At 48.3% G+C, this 13,877-nt stretch overlaps 1 protein-coding gene across 14 annotated transcripts in view; it reads right to left on the bottom strand.

Annotated features, from left to right (window-relative positions):
- RPS6KA2 (ribosomal protein S6 kinase A2) overlaps positions 1-13,877 on the bottom strand; it is a 375,962-nt gene that overhangs the window by 81,764 nt on the left and 280,321 nt on the right. For all 14 annotated transcript variants that reach the window (XR_012508489.1, XM_074368009.1, XM_074368013.1 and 11 more), the window contains one exon: positions 1,226-1,342. Coding sequence is in view for 13 of the 14 variants with exons in the window: in XM_074368009.1 (XP_074224110.1) it covers positions 1,226-1,342 (117 nt within the window). In the remaining variant the exon portion in view is untranslated. The remainder of the gene's footprint in view (positions 1-1,225; positions 1,343-13,877) is intronic.

Genomic DNA, 13,877 nt, shown 5'->3' with positions numbered 1-13,877 from the left:
TTCAGATGAACACGTCTGTAGATACCTTAATACAATCACATGTTCTTTACTGCACTGCTGTGTGACAGAGAAAAAAAATAAAAGAAAAAGACATTCTACCTTCTAAGAATGCCAAAGCATAGAGCTAGTAAACAATCAGACTTTCGTGGTCTGTGACACATTATCCAGGACGTCACTAACATACTATTAATCCCAGTGAAATCAACAGGGGCCAGAGTTCATCCTGACACCAGGTCCTGTGAAGAATGCGGCAATCCGGGGAAAGCGCAGACACCACACAAAAATAGTTACTCTAAAAGCCAGGACTCTGCTCTGCTCATATTCGCAGAAAGGCTGGCGTCACAGTTTATCTCAGGCCCTCGTGTTCTGGAAATCAAAAGTCTATGTAATTTCTAACAGTTACATGAAGGACGCAGAGAGATTAGCCCTACTGTGGAATAACTCACATGTTCTCAAAAGATGTGCTGGCACCCTGCTGTGTGGGGACGTGGCCCTATATGAAGGGACAATGATCTCATTTCCTGAGCGAAATCAGTTTTCATTTTAATTTGAAGGTGAAAAAGAAAGGAAACGAACAACCCCGGCACGCAGGTTCTTCCTAGACAACTGCCAGACAGGAGCCATGCTGTATTTAATCCACAGATAATTATACAAAGTAGTTCATATTACGTCCATTTTATAGACAGGGAAACAGGCTGGGAGCAGCAAAGTAACTGCATAGTGGACTTCGGGGGTCAGAGAGGAGCCAGGCTGCAGGTCCTGGACTTGTGATAAGTAACAGTCTCAGTCAACTGGTCCCAAAGGGCACTGTCTTCTCCTTTTCTTTCTTTCTTATTATTTCTCTTATTTCTTCCTCCCTTTTGAAAACTGCCTGTGCAGGGTGCCCTTCCAAAGATGCATGGCTCAAGTTGACGGACCCGACTCACCATGGGGATAAATGAAGGCCCACAGAAGCTACAGGAGAGGAAGGTGTGTGTGGTCTCCCAAGGGTGTGGGCAGCGCAGCCTCATGGCTGTGCAAAGTGAGGCCACGGCTGCAGGCGCCATGGGGCCTGCCATGTGGGCGTGGCCAGGACTTTCCATCCTGTCAGCCCAGCCACGTTTCCCTTGGGCTCAAGGGAAACCTCTGCCCTCCCTCCTTCCCTAGACTCTCAAGTGCCTCGCCCTGATGCGGGGAAGCAGCCCAGGGGAGTGAGACCCCGAGAGGGAACAAGGACCTCACTTACTTTTCCATAGGATCCTTGTCCCAAAACTTTCAGCAGCTCAAACTGGGAGGGGTCGGCCTTTTCAAACCCTTCTTTCACATGATGACTGATGTCAATCTCCTTCACGACGCCTTCTTCCTGCAAGAGAAAAACGACACAAATACAAGGATGGGGTCCCTTTGGATCCACCCGCCACGGAGTTACGAGTCGGGGACGTTACAGATTTTCAGGATCGGAGTTCAAAGACGCGACGCCACAGAGCTTGACACGAGCGTCTTGCTGATTTGTGTCAGTTACTGTCTGTGAGCCTTTGTTTCCTTTCTCCGTGAGGTTTTGTCCTTGGTTCTTAGCAGCATCTCGAGTGAATGAAAAGCGTGGGTCACCTGCCCAGCGCCAGCTACTTGAAATGGAAACACTGAGAGCAGGTGTTTTCCTGACAGTGGAGCCTGACTGTTCCTGGAATTCGTCTCCGTGCCTCCAAGACCCCCTTTCCGGTCCGTCTGCCTGTCTGACCACTCAGCCCTCTTGCAGTCTTGGCGCCGGGCTGAGTATTGGCAAACGTCAGAGTGAGCTGGCCAAAAATCGCATCTACAAATCGCTACCAGTAACTGCACGCACAGTGCGTTCTGGGCACTCAGGACTTGCCACGCATTATTGCTTTTATTCCTTAAAAAGCCCCACGAAGTGGAGATTTCATCCCGATGGAGGTCACACAGCTGGAGTGTGAGAGCTGAGTTTCCAGTCAAGGTCGACTTCAAAGCCACACACTCCCTCCCTGTGTTTTAGTCCAAGAGCAAAGATTTGCAAATGAAATCACAATGGCAGCATCACAAAAGCCTCTCTCAAAGGTGTGTGAAAAATCCAGTTTCTCAAAAGTTATAAACTTTATTATTTTATCTCCACGTAACCAACAGCAGACAGAAGAGCAGGGGCAAGCAGTGCAGGCTGCAGACCTCCCAGGCCGGCGAGCCACCTCTGCGGCTGTCTTTGGCTTTTTTCCTTATTCCAATGGCTAAAGGAAACACTTCAATTTCCACATCTTCAAGGATTATTTGTCATTTGGGTAAAAAAAAAAAGTTTTTCTATTTGTGAAAACAATGAATATAGCCAGAATGGATTCTTTATGGCCAGTTCATAAAGTTTATATGGTTTACACATGCACAGTTAGAAGATAAAGAATTATAATGTCCTTGCTTCATAACTACTTTAAAAATTTTTTTTGTTTATGTGGAGGGGGCAATTCGGTTTACTTACTTACTTACTTATTTATTTACTTATTATTTTTTATTTAACGGAGGCACTGGGGATTGACCCCAGGACCCCGTGCCTGCTAAGCACACGCTCTACCCCTGAGCTGCACCCTCCCCCTGGAAGACATCTGCTTCTCAGCCTTTGATTAGAATGTTAAGGAAGTGATGACTCAAGAAGGGGTAAACTGAGGCACAGGGTCCTGGGTTCAATCCCCAGTCCCTCTATTAAAATGGGAACGGCATTAAAACCTCAGGTTTCTCTCCAATAATACTGCAACACAGTTCATTTCTCATTTAAAATCAGTAAGGTCTTGAACAGCAAAGAGTCTCAACTATCCGTAGAAAAAGGAACCAAGAGTTCCACATTTTAGATTTTAGGGTTTTGCATTCACAGTGATGTTTTGGATTGAACTTGCCTGAAGACACTTGGGTTTTCTCTAGAAAGAGAGAAAGAGAGAGAGAAAGAGATAGAGAAAGAAAGAGAGAGAGAGAGAGGAAGGAAGGAAGAAGAAAAGAGAAAAAGTCTGGAATCCAGTGCTGAGTACAGAGGCCAGTGAGCACGGAAAACACTCAGGTGGAAACAGGGAAAGCTGCCCAGGTCTGTCTGCTTCTGTTTCCAGACCTGACAGCCCAGTTTTCCAGATCGTTTCATGATAATTGCTGTAAACGGCAACCGGAATTAAAATATTGAACATGCTTCATTTTGAAATAAACTCCTTTTCTCTCTTACAGGGCAGGACATTTTTCCTGGGACTCTATGTGGATTTTAATGCCGTTTCCTTAAGAAAGTAAAGTCGTCTACATATAGCACTAAACAAGTAGTTTCTAGCATAACTCTCGTAAAAGAGTATTTCTTTTTTAAATAACTTGAGACATTTGAGGGGAGAACCAGGTGTCACGGTCAGATGTTAGCTTTATAATCAAGAATTTCAAAGCTGTTCTAATGTGAGAGATAAAAACTAGAGAGATATTGTTGAAATGACGTCGACGTATGACAGAATAATCTGCGATAGTGAACTTGGGAATCCCCATTGAATTGTGCTTGAAATTGTGACTGATGGAAGAAATTCCTGCCCAATTAACCGAGCAGCTGTCTCCAGAGGCTGGAGAGGTGGAGGGACGGCGACAGAAACAGGCCAGAGGGGACAAGTGGCCGCTGTCCCCCGCTCTCCGCCCCGTGCCAAAGACACCTTGGTAGGTAATTTCCTCTGCTCTGAACCATCTGCTTTTCATGCCATTAAAGACAGACTATTTATGAAAAGTAAATGCAGATTAAAAAATGCAAAATAATGATAAAGACATAGAAAACAACAATTGGGCAAGTGTTAGATCTGTCTCCAAAAAATGGGGAGGGGTGTCTCTAGAAATCACTGATTTGCACGCAGGGTATCATTCCCAGAAAGAGCAAGGGATAAATTAAACGAGGGGCTTGTGAGAATGTAGAAAAGAGCAAGGAAATTACCTGACCTCTGACTTGCTACGAGCGAGTCCCGCCAGGCCACCCCCCACACACACACACACAGCTGACACTTCACTCAGCAGAGACGGGTAAGCTGCAGCCTGGATGGCAGGCGTCCCGACGGAAGCTCAGGTCAGCAGAGGGGCTCCCCGTCAGGGCACCACCCGCCCCTCTCCCAGACCCCAAACTGTGACGCTATCGCCCTGGAACGACACCTCGTTCCAGAGGCTCACAACGTGGCCACGGTGCCCCTGCATCAGAGCCACCAGGGCACTAGTTAACCACGCAGAGTCCAGGCCCCCGGCCAGGACTGCTGAGTCTGGGGCCTGCGTGCAGGACGCGGTTCACCCCTCCCCATCCTAATGGGTGGCTCTCCGCAGCACACACACTGCAGTAAAACACACACTTGGCGGCCCCTGCCCCACCCGCCTGCCCCTTTCCTGACACAGGTCTTTGCTCACTGTGTACAGCCCCTTCCTCTCCTCTCTTAAACCCACTGCCACCCACTCACCATTTCACCAGGACTGCTCCCATCAAGCCATCGGAACCTTCCACGGTGCAAACCCAGTGGCCAGACTTCAGTGTCCCCAGGACTGGGCATCACCCCATCTTCCTCAGGACATCTTCCTCACTTGGATTCCAGGACATCCCAATCACCAGGTCCCCCGCTACCCCCCCATTCTTCCATCTCCTTTTTGGTTCTTCCTTTATCTCCCTGTGTCCCGTCCCCCGTCCCCCCTCGTCTCCTTCCACGTCAGCACCCCTTGGGACCTCATCCTGTCCCGGGCTTCGTGGTCCATCTAGACATGGACAACTCTCAGGTCTGGACCTCCCCCGGACTCCAGATTTGAGGCTCCTGGGTGCACGTGTGTGGGGGGGACCTGCAGAGGCTGTGTGCCTGCCCAGGGTCTCAGCTTTACGCGGCTGGTGAGGGGTCTACAGGGCAAACCCACCCTCAACTCACCGGCATGTCGGCTGCCCTGAGGAGGGGGTCAGGGCCACCGTCTTCTCACTCGGGTTCCTGCTCTGAGGATTTCCTACCACTTGCCAACCCATCAGTGCATTTAACTGTTTTTAAGAAGATATTTTAGGGGAGTCGGTCTAGTTTAGTGGCAGAGCACGTACTCAGCATGCACGAGGTCCTGGGTTTATTCCTCAGTGCCTCCATTAAAAACGAATCAAAAATAGGAAAAAAATGGCAAAAAAGGAGTATTCTTCTTAAAAAAAACCCAAGAAGATATTTTATCCATATTTCTGCTTTAAGCAATTGGCTCACCACACCTGGCCTGCCATACTACTAGGAAGTTCAGAAATGCTTTGAAAGTGGTGAAGAGTCACCGAATAGCTTTCTCCAGGGATGGAAGACAGGGCAGACCCTGGAGGGCCCCTCCGGTGGGGGGGGCACACCCCCATAAAGCTTCCAGAACCAACGAGCACAGGCCGTTCCCTACAAAGCCCCCGAGGAGGCGGCCTGTGCACATTATAACACAAGGCAAGGACGGCCAGACGTAACCACAGACTCAGAACCTCAGGAAGCCTCCTCCTTCCAGACGGGTCGGGGGCTCCTCCAGGGAGCCCAGGGGCCAAGCCCTGAGCAGACCCCGAACTCCTGCGCCCGGATGCAGGCTCCCAGCATCGCGGCTTCCCTCCCGAACCACCAGGGAAGTTTCTGAGACGCAGTGGCCAGTGCATCGCAGTGTCTCCTCTGCTCTTTAAATCACTCTTAACGCGTCTCAGCCAACGTGTGAGCAGACACGAAATGCAGTTGCAGGACCAGCTGCACCGGCCCCACCAGTGCCTTGGGGAACTGTTTCTACAGAAAGTTTCCACCTTTTCCCAAGGGTTAGATGTAAGCTGAGAGTGGAACTCACACTGGCTCGGCGCGCTGGACTCCAGACAGAACAAGGAGAGCCCAACGGAAGAACGAATCGTCTGCGAAGCCACGGGGTGAGGGGAAGAAACAGACGGCTGGATGAAGCGGGAGGCGGCGGGGGGGTTGGGGGGAGCCCTGGGGCTGCAGGAGCCGGACGATGCCCCTGGGCAGGGCAGGGCCTGCCGGGCCTGAGGTCTGCTCTCCACCCGGGGCGTCCGGGGCCTGGACCACAGACCCCCCCCGGACGCCGCGGGACCCCAGGGTGGAACAGGTGCCCTGCTCTCCTCCACCCTGGACCGGCACTTTCCCTCTGTTATCAAAGAAAGCGATCCAGCACACGGGGCATCACGGGACTGGCTCGCACGCCGGAGCGTTAAGCACGGCGTGCCCCGTAGTTGGGGTGCCTCCACCTTCAGAGAGAAACCCTGAGCCGCTCCTGAAGCCCCCAGCCTCTAGACTGGGCTAAACTCGGGATTCCCGCATCCCAGCGGAGGGCAGGAAGAATCCAAGATGCACCTCCCGTTCATTCTTCCTTTTCCTCCCCACCCAGCCCCTGCCCTCTCCCTTCCCGCCCAACTCCTATGGATTCCGGTTATTAAGGCAAGATGGATTTTTCCCTCTGTTTTTAAATGAAAGTGCCACCCCTCATGGCTGCTGTCTTTCTTCACCCCCACTGCCTTCGTCCCCTCAAATGATTTTCCTTCCATCCTTCTGAAAGCCGCTCGATCTGCTGGTATTTTTATAACTCACAGTCTATGCAAATCGGACGCCCTGGCAGCTGTGATTAAAACAGGGACGGGCAGATGGAGCCACGCGTTTGCAGGGAGTGGAGGATGCGGGCGTTCCAGACTCAGGCTGCAGGCTCCCGGGTTCTGACAACTCCACAGTCTTTGGGTGCATTGATTCTAGAAAGTTCCATCAATCCTTGAGCCCCTCGCCCTGAGAAAACAATGTACTGTGATACCCGAGCTGTGAAGTGACGAAGGTCCAAGGCTCCCGTATCTGGACATGGTGTTTTGGGCGTCGGCTCTAAATGCGGCCCGCTAGCCATTTCCATCTCATCTCCAAAGTTACCATCTAGGATGTGCTTTGCAAAGAGTCATTTCTAACATGGCAGTAAGAACGTCATTATCTATGGACCTGATTTTGTTAAGATGCGTGGAAGAATCTCCAAGGAGCCTCAGAATTGTGGATGGAAAATGTATGCTGAGAGGCCCCAGGACTCACGGGCAAACTGGACATAAACAGTTGACTCAGGGGCGAATATCAAACTATAGCAAACCCATGGGCTGTATTAATCCAATCACTCAGACATCCTTGGAAGACACCTGACTCAGGTCAGACAGACCAGGGTGGCACATTCTCCTGGCCAGTGAGCACACGCAGACTGGCGTCTCCAGACAACACGTGTGTGGAGAAGGGCCGTTTGGGTTCTGCAAGAAAATACTGCTAAAGTAATAGATTTTCCCAATGGTCCAACAAACACAGCAGTAGTTATTAAAACTGATTGCTTGTATCATTTTTTATCAAAGATGAAAGAGGGGAGGAGGGATAAATTGGGAGTTTGGGATTAGCAGATACAAACTATCATATGTAGAACAGATACATAACAAGGTCCTACTGTACAGCACAGGGAACTGCACTCAATATCCTATAATAATCTACAATGGAAAAGAACATGAAAGAGAGTATATATATGTATGTAAAACTGAATCACTATGCTGTACACCAGAAACTAACACAACGTTGTAAATCAGCTAAACTTCAATTAAAAAAAACCAAAAACTGATCGCTGTGAGTGGGCAAGTCCTCTCCTGGGAAGTCCACGCTCGTTCACAGCCCTTCCTCAAAGCGGAGGCACAAAGCACCCCTCCCGGGGGTGCTGGGGCCCCTCTCATCAGCAGGCATGTCTGTGATCTGTGTGAGGGCAGGCAAGGCAGCTAAGGACGCGTTAAACAAACTGCTAACATCTTAGGAAATGGGAATAATTTGCAAAAGGTTCATTAGAGGCCACTTGGGTTAGCAGACTGACGGCAGGAAAGTTAACACGTGGGCAAGGGCGCGGGAGGGCACGATCTGGGGGAAACAACGGCTGGGCCCCACGAAGAGTTTCATGTTATGACGGAAAGTGGTCATCACACGGCGGGAGAGGACCTAACGCCACCGAGCGCACGCTTTGGAGAAACACACGCCACTGTGAATAGAACAGCACGGGTCTTACTGGGCAGACGGGGGCACACCGGGCAGGAAGCCGCCTCTCACTCCTGCACAGGCTCCCTGGTCTACCAGGGGGCACACGTCTTCACACCTTCTGACCCAGGGAGCTCACCCCTCCGACCTTATCAAAACAATCCGAATATGGAAAGCTGTTCGTTACAACGTTTTATTTTTAAGTAAGAGTGAAGAAATGAGAAACACTTCAAAAATATTTATTTTTTTTTCTTTTTAATACTTTTGGGGGTAATTAGGTTTATTTATTAATTTAATTTAAATTTTTATTTTTCTTTAATGGAGGTGCTGGGGATTAAACCCAGGACCTCGTGCATGCTAAACACGCGTTCTACCACTGAGCTACCCCCTCCCCCTAGAAACAGCTGAAATGTCTAGCAATGCAGAATTAACTAAATGATGACGTCCACCAAAGAAAATTTTACAATGGCGTTAACAGTGATTATGCCATTTACAATTGCTCCCAGAATAATGAAATAAATAGTTTAAAACTAACAAAACAGGTACGCTATCCGTGTGCTGAAAATTACAGAATGGTGCTGAATGGCATCAGAGAAGAGCTAAATAAATGGAGAGGCAGGCACGTTCACAGACTGCGAGCCCCCACAGGGCAAAGAGCGAACCTCACCGACCGCTGATCTGTAGGACTCAAGCCATTTCCGGCAAACTCTGAGCAAGGCTTTTTGTAGATATAGACAAGCTTATTCTCAAATTTATATGGAAATGCAAATGATCTGGAGTTGCTAAAAACAATTTTCAAACAGAGGAATAAGGTGGGAGGAATCAGTCTACTGATGCCAAGGCTCACGGCATAGCCCCAGCAATCAGGACAGTGTGACTTGGTGTAAGGACAGACACACAGACTAAGGGAGCAGAACAGAGGACCCTGGAGTGAACCCACTCAAATATACCCGACTGATCGTTGAGAGGAGTGAAAAAGGAACTTGGTGGAGGAAGGAGAGTCTTCTCAACAAATGGCGTTGGAGCGCATCGAAGGCCGAGAAACACACACACACACAAAAGCCCACTGACCTTAACCCCCTACTTCACACAATAAACTGAAAATGGGTCACAGACTTAAATGTAAATGATGAAACTACAAAACCTTAAGGGGAAAAGCTTCAGGACCTAGGGCTAAGGGGGAGATTCTTAGATATGACACCCAAGGCAAGATCCATTTGATGAAAAAAAATCAATAAATTGAACTCAACCAAAATTTAAAACTTTTGTTCTGCAAAGGCTCTGCTAAGAAGGTGAAAAGAGACGCTACAGACTGGGAGAAAGTACCTGGGCACCACGTATGCAGCAAGTCTTGTATCTCAAACAGATAAAGAAGTCTCAAAACTCAACAGTAAAATAAAATAAATAATCCAACTAGAAAATGGGCAAAAGAGACAAACAGTCATTTCACCCAAGAAGATACACAGATGGCAGACAAGGACGTGGATGTGTCTGCACCGTCATGAGCCATCAGAGGAACGCAAAGCCACAGCGAGGTGCCACCACACACCTGTCAGCGGCCACAACAGGAAACCCAGTGACACCACCAATCGCCGGCAAGGCTGCGGACAAAGCAGGTCTCTCCCGCCGCTGGCGGGCGTGGCAACGGTGCAGCCACTGGAAAACCGGCAGGTAGTTTCTTATAAAATGAACCATGAACTCACCATGCAACCCAGCACCGAGTTCTTGGGCATTTACCCCAGAGAAATGAGGGCTGTGTTCACACAGAAACCTGGACACAACAGCTCGCAGCAGCGCTGCGTCCAAACAGCAAACAGGCCAGACGCTCCCCGCAGGGACACGGTTAAGCCGACTGACACACAGCGTCAGGCAGCGACGAAAAGACACAAACCGCTGACACGCACGGCACGAGTGGGTCTCCAGAGGGTCACGCTGCGTAAACAGAGCCAATCTCAAAAGAGTACGTTTATCCTGATGGAATAAAAATTCATATTTTAAGGCAAGACAAGAAAAATGTAAACATAAAAAGTTTTCTCTGCCCGTGTGGGCCGCCCCCCTGCCCATTGTGTGCACTGTCGGCCGCGTTAGGAGTTAACCAAACCTCCCCAGCGGCAGAAACGTCTGCTCAACCATCAAAACCAATCTTCCTCCTTCTGGGGCCAGCCATGTAGCTCCTTAGAAGGTAACGCTCCTGTCTCTGTCCTGTAAGGGGTCGCGTCACCCACCACTAACCGTGTACACGCAGACAACTCTGCTGAACTTCACGTACAAGGCCACTGCATCACTTCCTTCAGGATGGTGACTGATGGAGAACAGGCTAAGTCAGGTGAGCTGGGGAGACCCTGGGCCGAACCTCATGCAAGTTCTTAGCTTAAATATTACCTATGACCTTATTCACGCTCCCAGCTGTGTGACTTGCAGTCTGCCTGTGTTACACACTTCTTGCTTCTTGCATCACCAGACATGCGGCTGAGCCGCAGATCAAATGAATGGTGATTAGAAGACTTGAAAGGATTGATCAAATAGACAGTCCTGTAAGATCCATGATTGTGATGGTGTAACTGGAGATTTGGGAAGAAGCAACGGGAGAAAACCATGTCCTGGATCGTTACAGACGAGCAAGACAGGCGGCTCGGAGATGTTTGACTGCTGTTGACAGGGTCAAGTCAGTAACAGCACATGGAGTGGCTTATCACACAGTCCTCCCCTGACCCGGGAGTGAGCAGTGCTGGTGCCTTGGGACAAACTGGTCAAGAAACGCCTCCCAAACCTTGATCGAAATTAAGACCAAAAGGGAAGGGACTGCAAAGTAAAGAATGCTGCCCACCAACCAGTTCTTCAAGAATCAAGTCATTATCCACTGCAGTCGCTGACCTACAGCACGTGCTGAAAGGAATTCAGGGTGAAGGTCAGGACGAGGCTTCGGTCCTCTGGGGAAACCGGCAGAACCAGTCCTCAGATTGTTAGATGCTTCCGGAGAAAATTTTATGAACCCAGCTCCTTGCGTCTCTCCTTACTTAGAAAAGCCCTAAAACCATTAACTAAGACGTCTGTTTCTCGCAAAGAGCAGCAACCTTCTCCCCAGGTGTGTGCTTGATTGCACGTACCCTCTTCATCAAAGTCACATCTACACTGGCCTCCCCACAACCTCCTCAGAACAGTCCTCAGAACTCCCTGAGAGACTGTCCCCAGGATTATCACTAAGTTGGCTTGAATTAAATTTTCCATTTCTTTCTTAGACTGACTATTGATTAATTTTTCATCGACAATATGATGCCCATTTGTATAACATTCTTAAAATGACAAAACTATAGAGAAAAACAAGAGATTGGTGTGGCCAGAGGTAAGGGATGGTGTGTGTGTGTGTGAATGTGGGGTGTGTGTGTGTGTGTGTGTGTGTTCCATAAAAGATTAGCAGGAGGGGTCTTTGTGGAGATGGAACAATTCTGTGTCTTGATTGTGGAGGTGGTTATATGCAACTACATGTGATGAAATTGCATAGAACCACACACACACACACACACACACACACACAGAGTACATATAAAAGTGGTGAAATCTGTTGACTGCAGCAAATGTTTTTTATACTTTACAGGGATTACCCGGGGAGGAACTGGGGAAGGGCAGATAGGACCTCTGTCTACTTTCTGGAAACTTCCTGTTACTCTATCATTACCTCAGAATAATCAGTTTTTAAAAAGTGATTTTGAAGTCTACTTGCAATGTCGAAAGAGCCTTGTTATAAAATTTTAAATTAAAGAAGGTAGTAAATAAATTTTACAGACATAATAATTACCCTGACATTTAAATTATTTGTAGGAAAAACATTTATGAGAAATATATGAAGCTGCTAACAGTGACAGGATTAGAGGAATACAGATGATTAATTTTCTTTCCTTTGTTTTCTAATTTTCATTTAGAAATGTAAAAATAAGCAAGCACACACTGGCTTCTGTATAAAAATTTAAGTCAATAAAATCACCTCACTAACCATCTATGTGGATTTCTGTACTCACCCGCTGCCCCATATCCCACTAGGCTGAAACACAATGGAAAGGTTATGCCATAGCAACTGCGAGTTTTGAAAAGCAGAAAAGATCAAATAACTTGCCGTAAGAAAACAAAAAGATGGAACCCAACAGGAAAGAATCTGGATACCATTTCTGGATGTGAAGGATAAACCTGCAATTTGGTGACAAAGAAAGGCTCAATATTTTTAAAGCTATTAAAATTTTTGTGCTCAACACTCAGGATTCAGCCAGTGGGTCCACACAGCCTCTCCAGTCAGGGCACAGACGGTAAAGTTAGAACGTGCAGGATGGAGACCAACACAAACTCCCCGGCCTGGCGGGCAGCCAGAGAATTAACAGAATTTTTCCTGGGAGGTGGGTAGTTTGGGGGTGTGTGGTGTGAATTTACTGGAAACTGAAAAGTGAAAAAACAAAGGCTTAAAAGTGAAATTAGAGAAGACTATCTGCTATGGCGAATCAGATGAGCTGTGTGATACATTTATTTCTCTTAGTTTTGTAGATATAAATATCAAGGGTTTAATTTTTCTCTTGAATAATCCTGAGCAACAATCCAAGCAAACTCTACTGCAGTCACTTCTGTGCCGTGCGTGTTGGGCTAATGACCCCTAAGTCTCCAAGAGGAGCTTCTGCGTGAGCGGCGCCCCCCAGACAAGGCCAAGCTGGTTATCCGAGTTTCAGAACACACGCAACATGCCACTGGCCCTGGCTGTCTGCGTGATCGTTCCTATCCCGAACATTTTCACAAATAGAATCCAGACAGAAAACCACCACGAACTTCAGAATTAAGGTTAAACAATTTCAGTGACAATATGCTTTCACCATTTTTCAAAATTTTTGAATAGATGAAACTTTGGGACAAAAACCTCATTCGAAGAAGTAAGCTGCATAACCATCCCTCTCCTCGCTTTAAAACCAACTTAGTTGACATCTTAAAAAAAATTATAAAACCTCCTGCTGAAAAATCAGATCTGTCTTGGTTTTCAGGCCCCCCTCCCCTCCCCCCAGTCACACTGCCCTCAGCCCCTGAATGTGCAGCGCCGTCAGAGCTGAGAGCTTAGTCCCAGGCGACGCCCTCACATGGAATGAAGCTAACCGTTGAACTCCAAGCTTTCATCAGTTTTGGCCAATACGAGCTACAAGTTAGAGACTTCCAGACAGTCATGGGCACAGATGAAGTATTTCAAGTGAGGTGACAAACTGAACGGGTTTACTCAGTAGTGTCCTGGCCCCAAGCACCTCCCCGTGGTCAGCTTGGCCGTTGTTAACAGCGGTCAGGCCACGGAGGAATCCAGACAATTACTATCTGACTCCACAATTAATGGGTTTCATCTCTGAGAGAAGCAGCTGACCTGGCAAACACTGAGAAATCAGAGATTATGCACAGGGGACATGCACTGTCATTTCATCACCGGCTGAATTTCCCCGTCGCCCCGGCCCTCTGTGCAAATAACCTTTTTCGTTCTCAGTGGTGCCCTCCTACCTTAAAGTGCCCGCACACAGCGTTTACTCAGTCAGGGTCTGTCCAGGAATAAACTCCTTGTGGGTGGTTTAAAGAGGGTGTGTCAACGCCCTCATGTCTGTTACCCCCAGGAGGCCCTTCCCAGAGCGTCAGTCTGCGGAACCACACTTGCAGAGTGACCGAGCCGACCTGATGGACTCAGTCCTACTTACGGCGTGAAGACATGGGCTTGGGACCTCGCCACGTTCACGGAGTCACCACTGGCGTCACGTGTAGTTTTAGAATTCAAATAAATGATACTATAAAAGCTTGTCTAAGTTTACCCGAGCTTGAGGTTTTGCCGAAACAGCCTACTCCACGATCCCCGATACCTGGCTGCACAGCAGGGTCACGCCCTTGGTCTGCAACAGA

Source organism: Camelus bactrianus, chromosome 8, assembly GCF_048773025.1.
Source record: "Camelus bactrianus isolate YW-2024 breed Bactrian camel chromosome 8, ASM4877302v1, whole genome shotgun sequence".
Lineage (NCBI taxonomy): Eukaryota > Metazoa > Chordata > Mammalia > Artiodactyla > Camelidae > Camelus > Camelus bactrianus.
The sequence above is the reverse complement of the archived record's forward strand: the minus strand, read 5'-3'. Positions and strand labels throughout refer to the sequence as shown.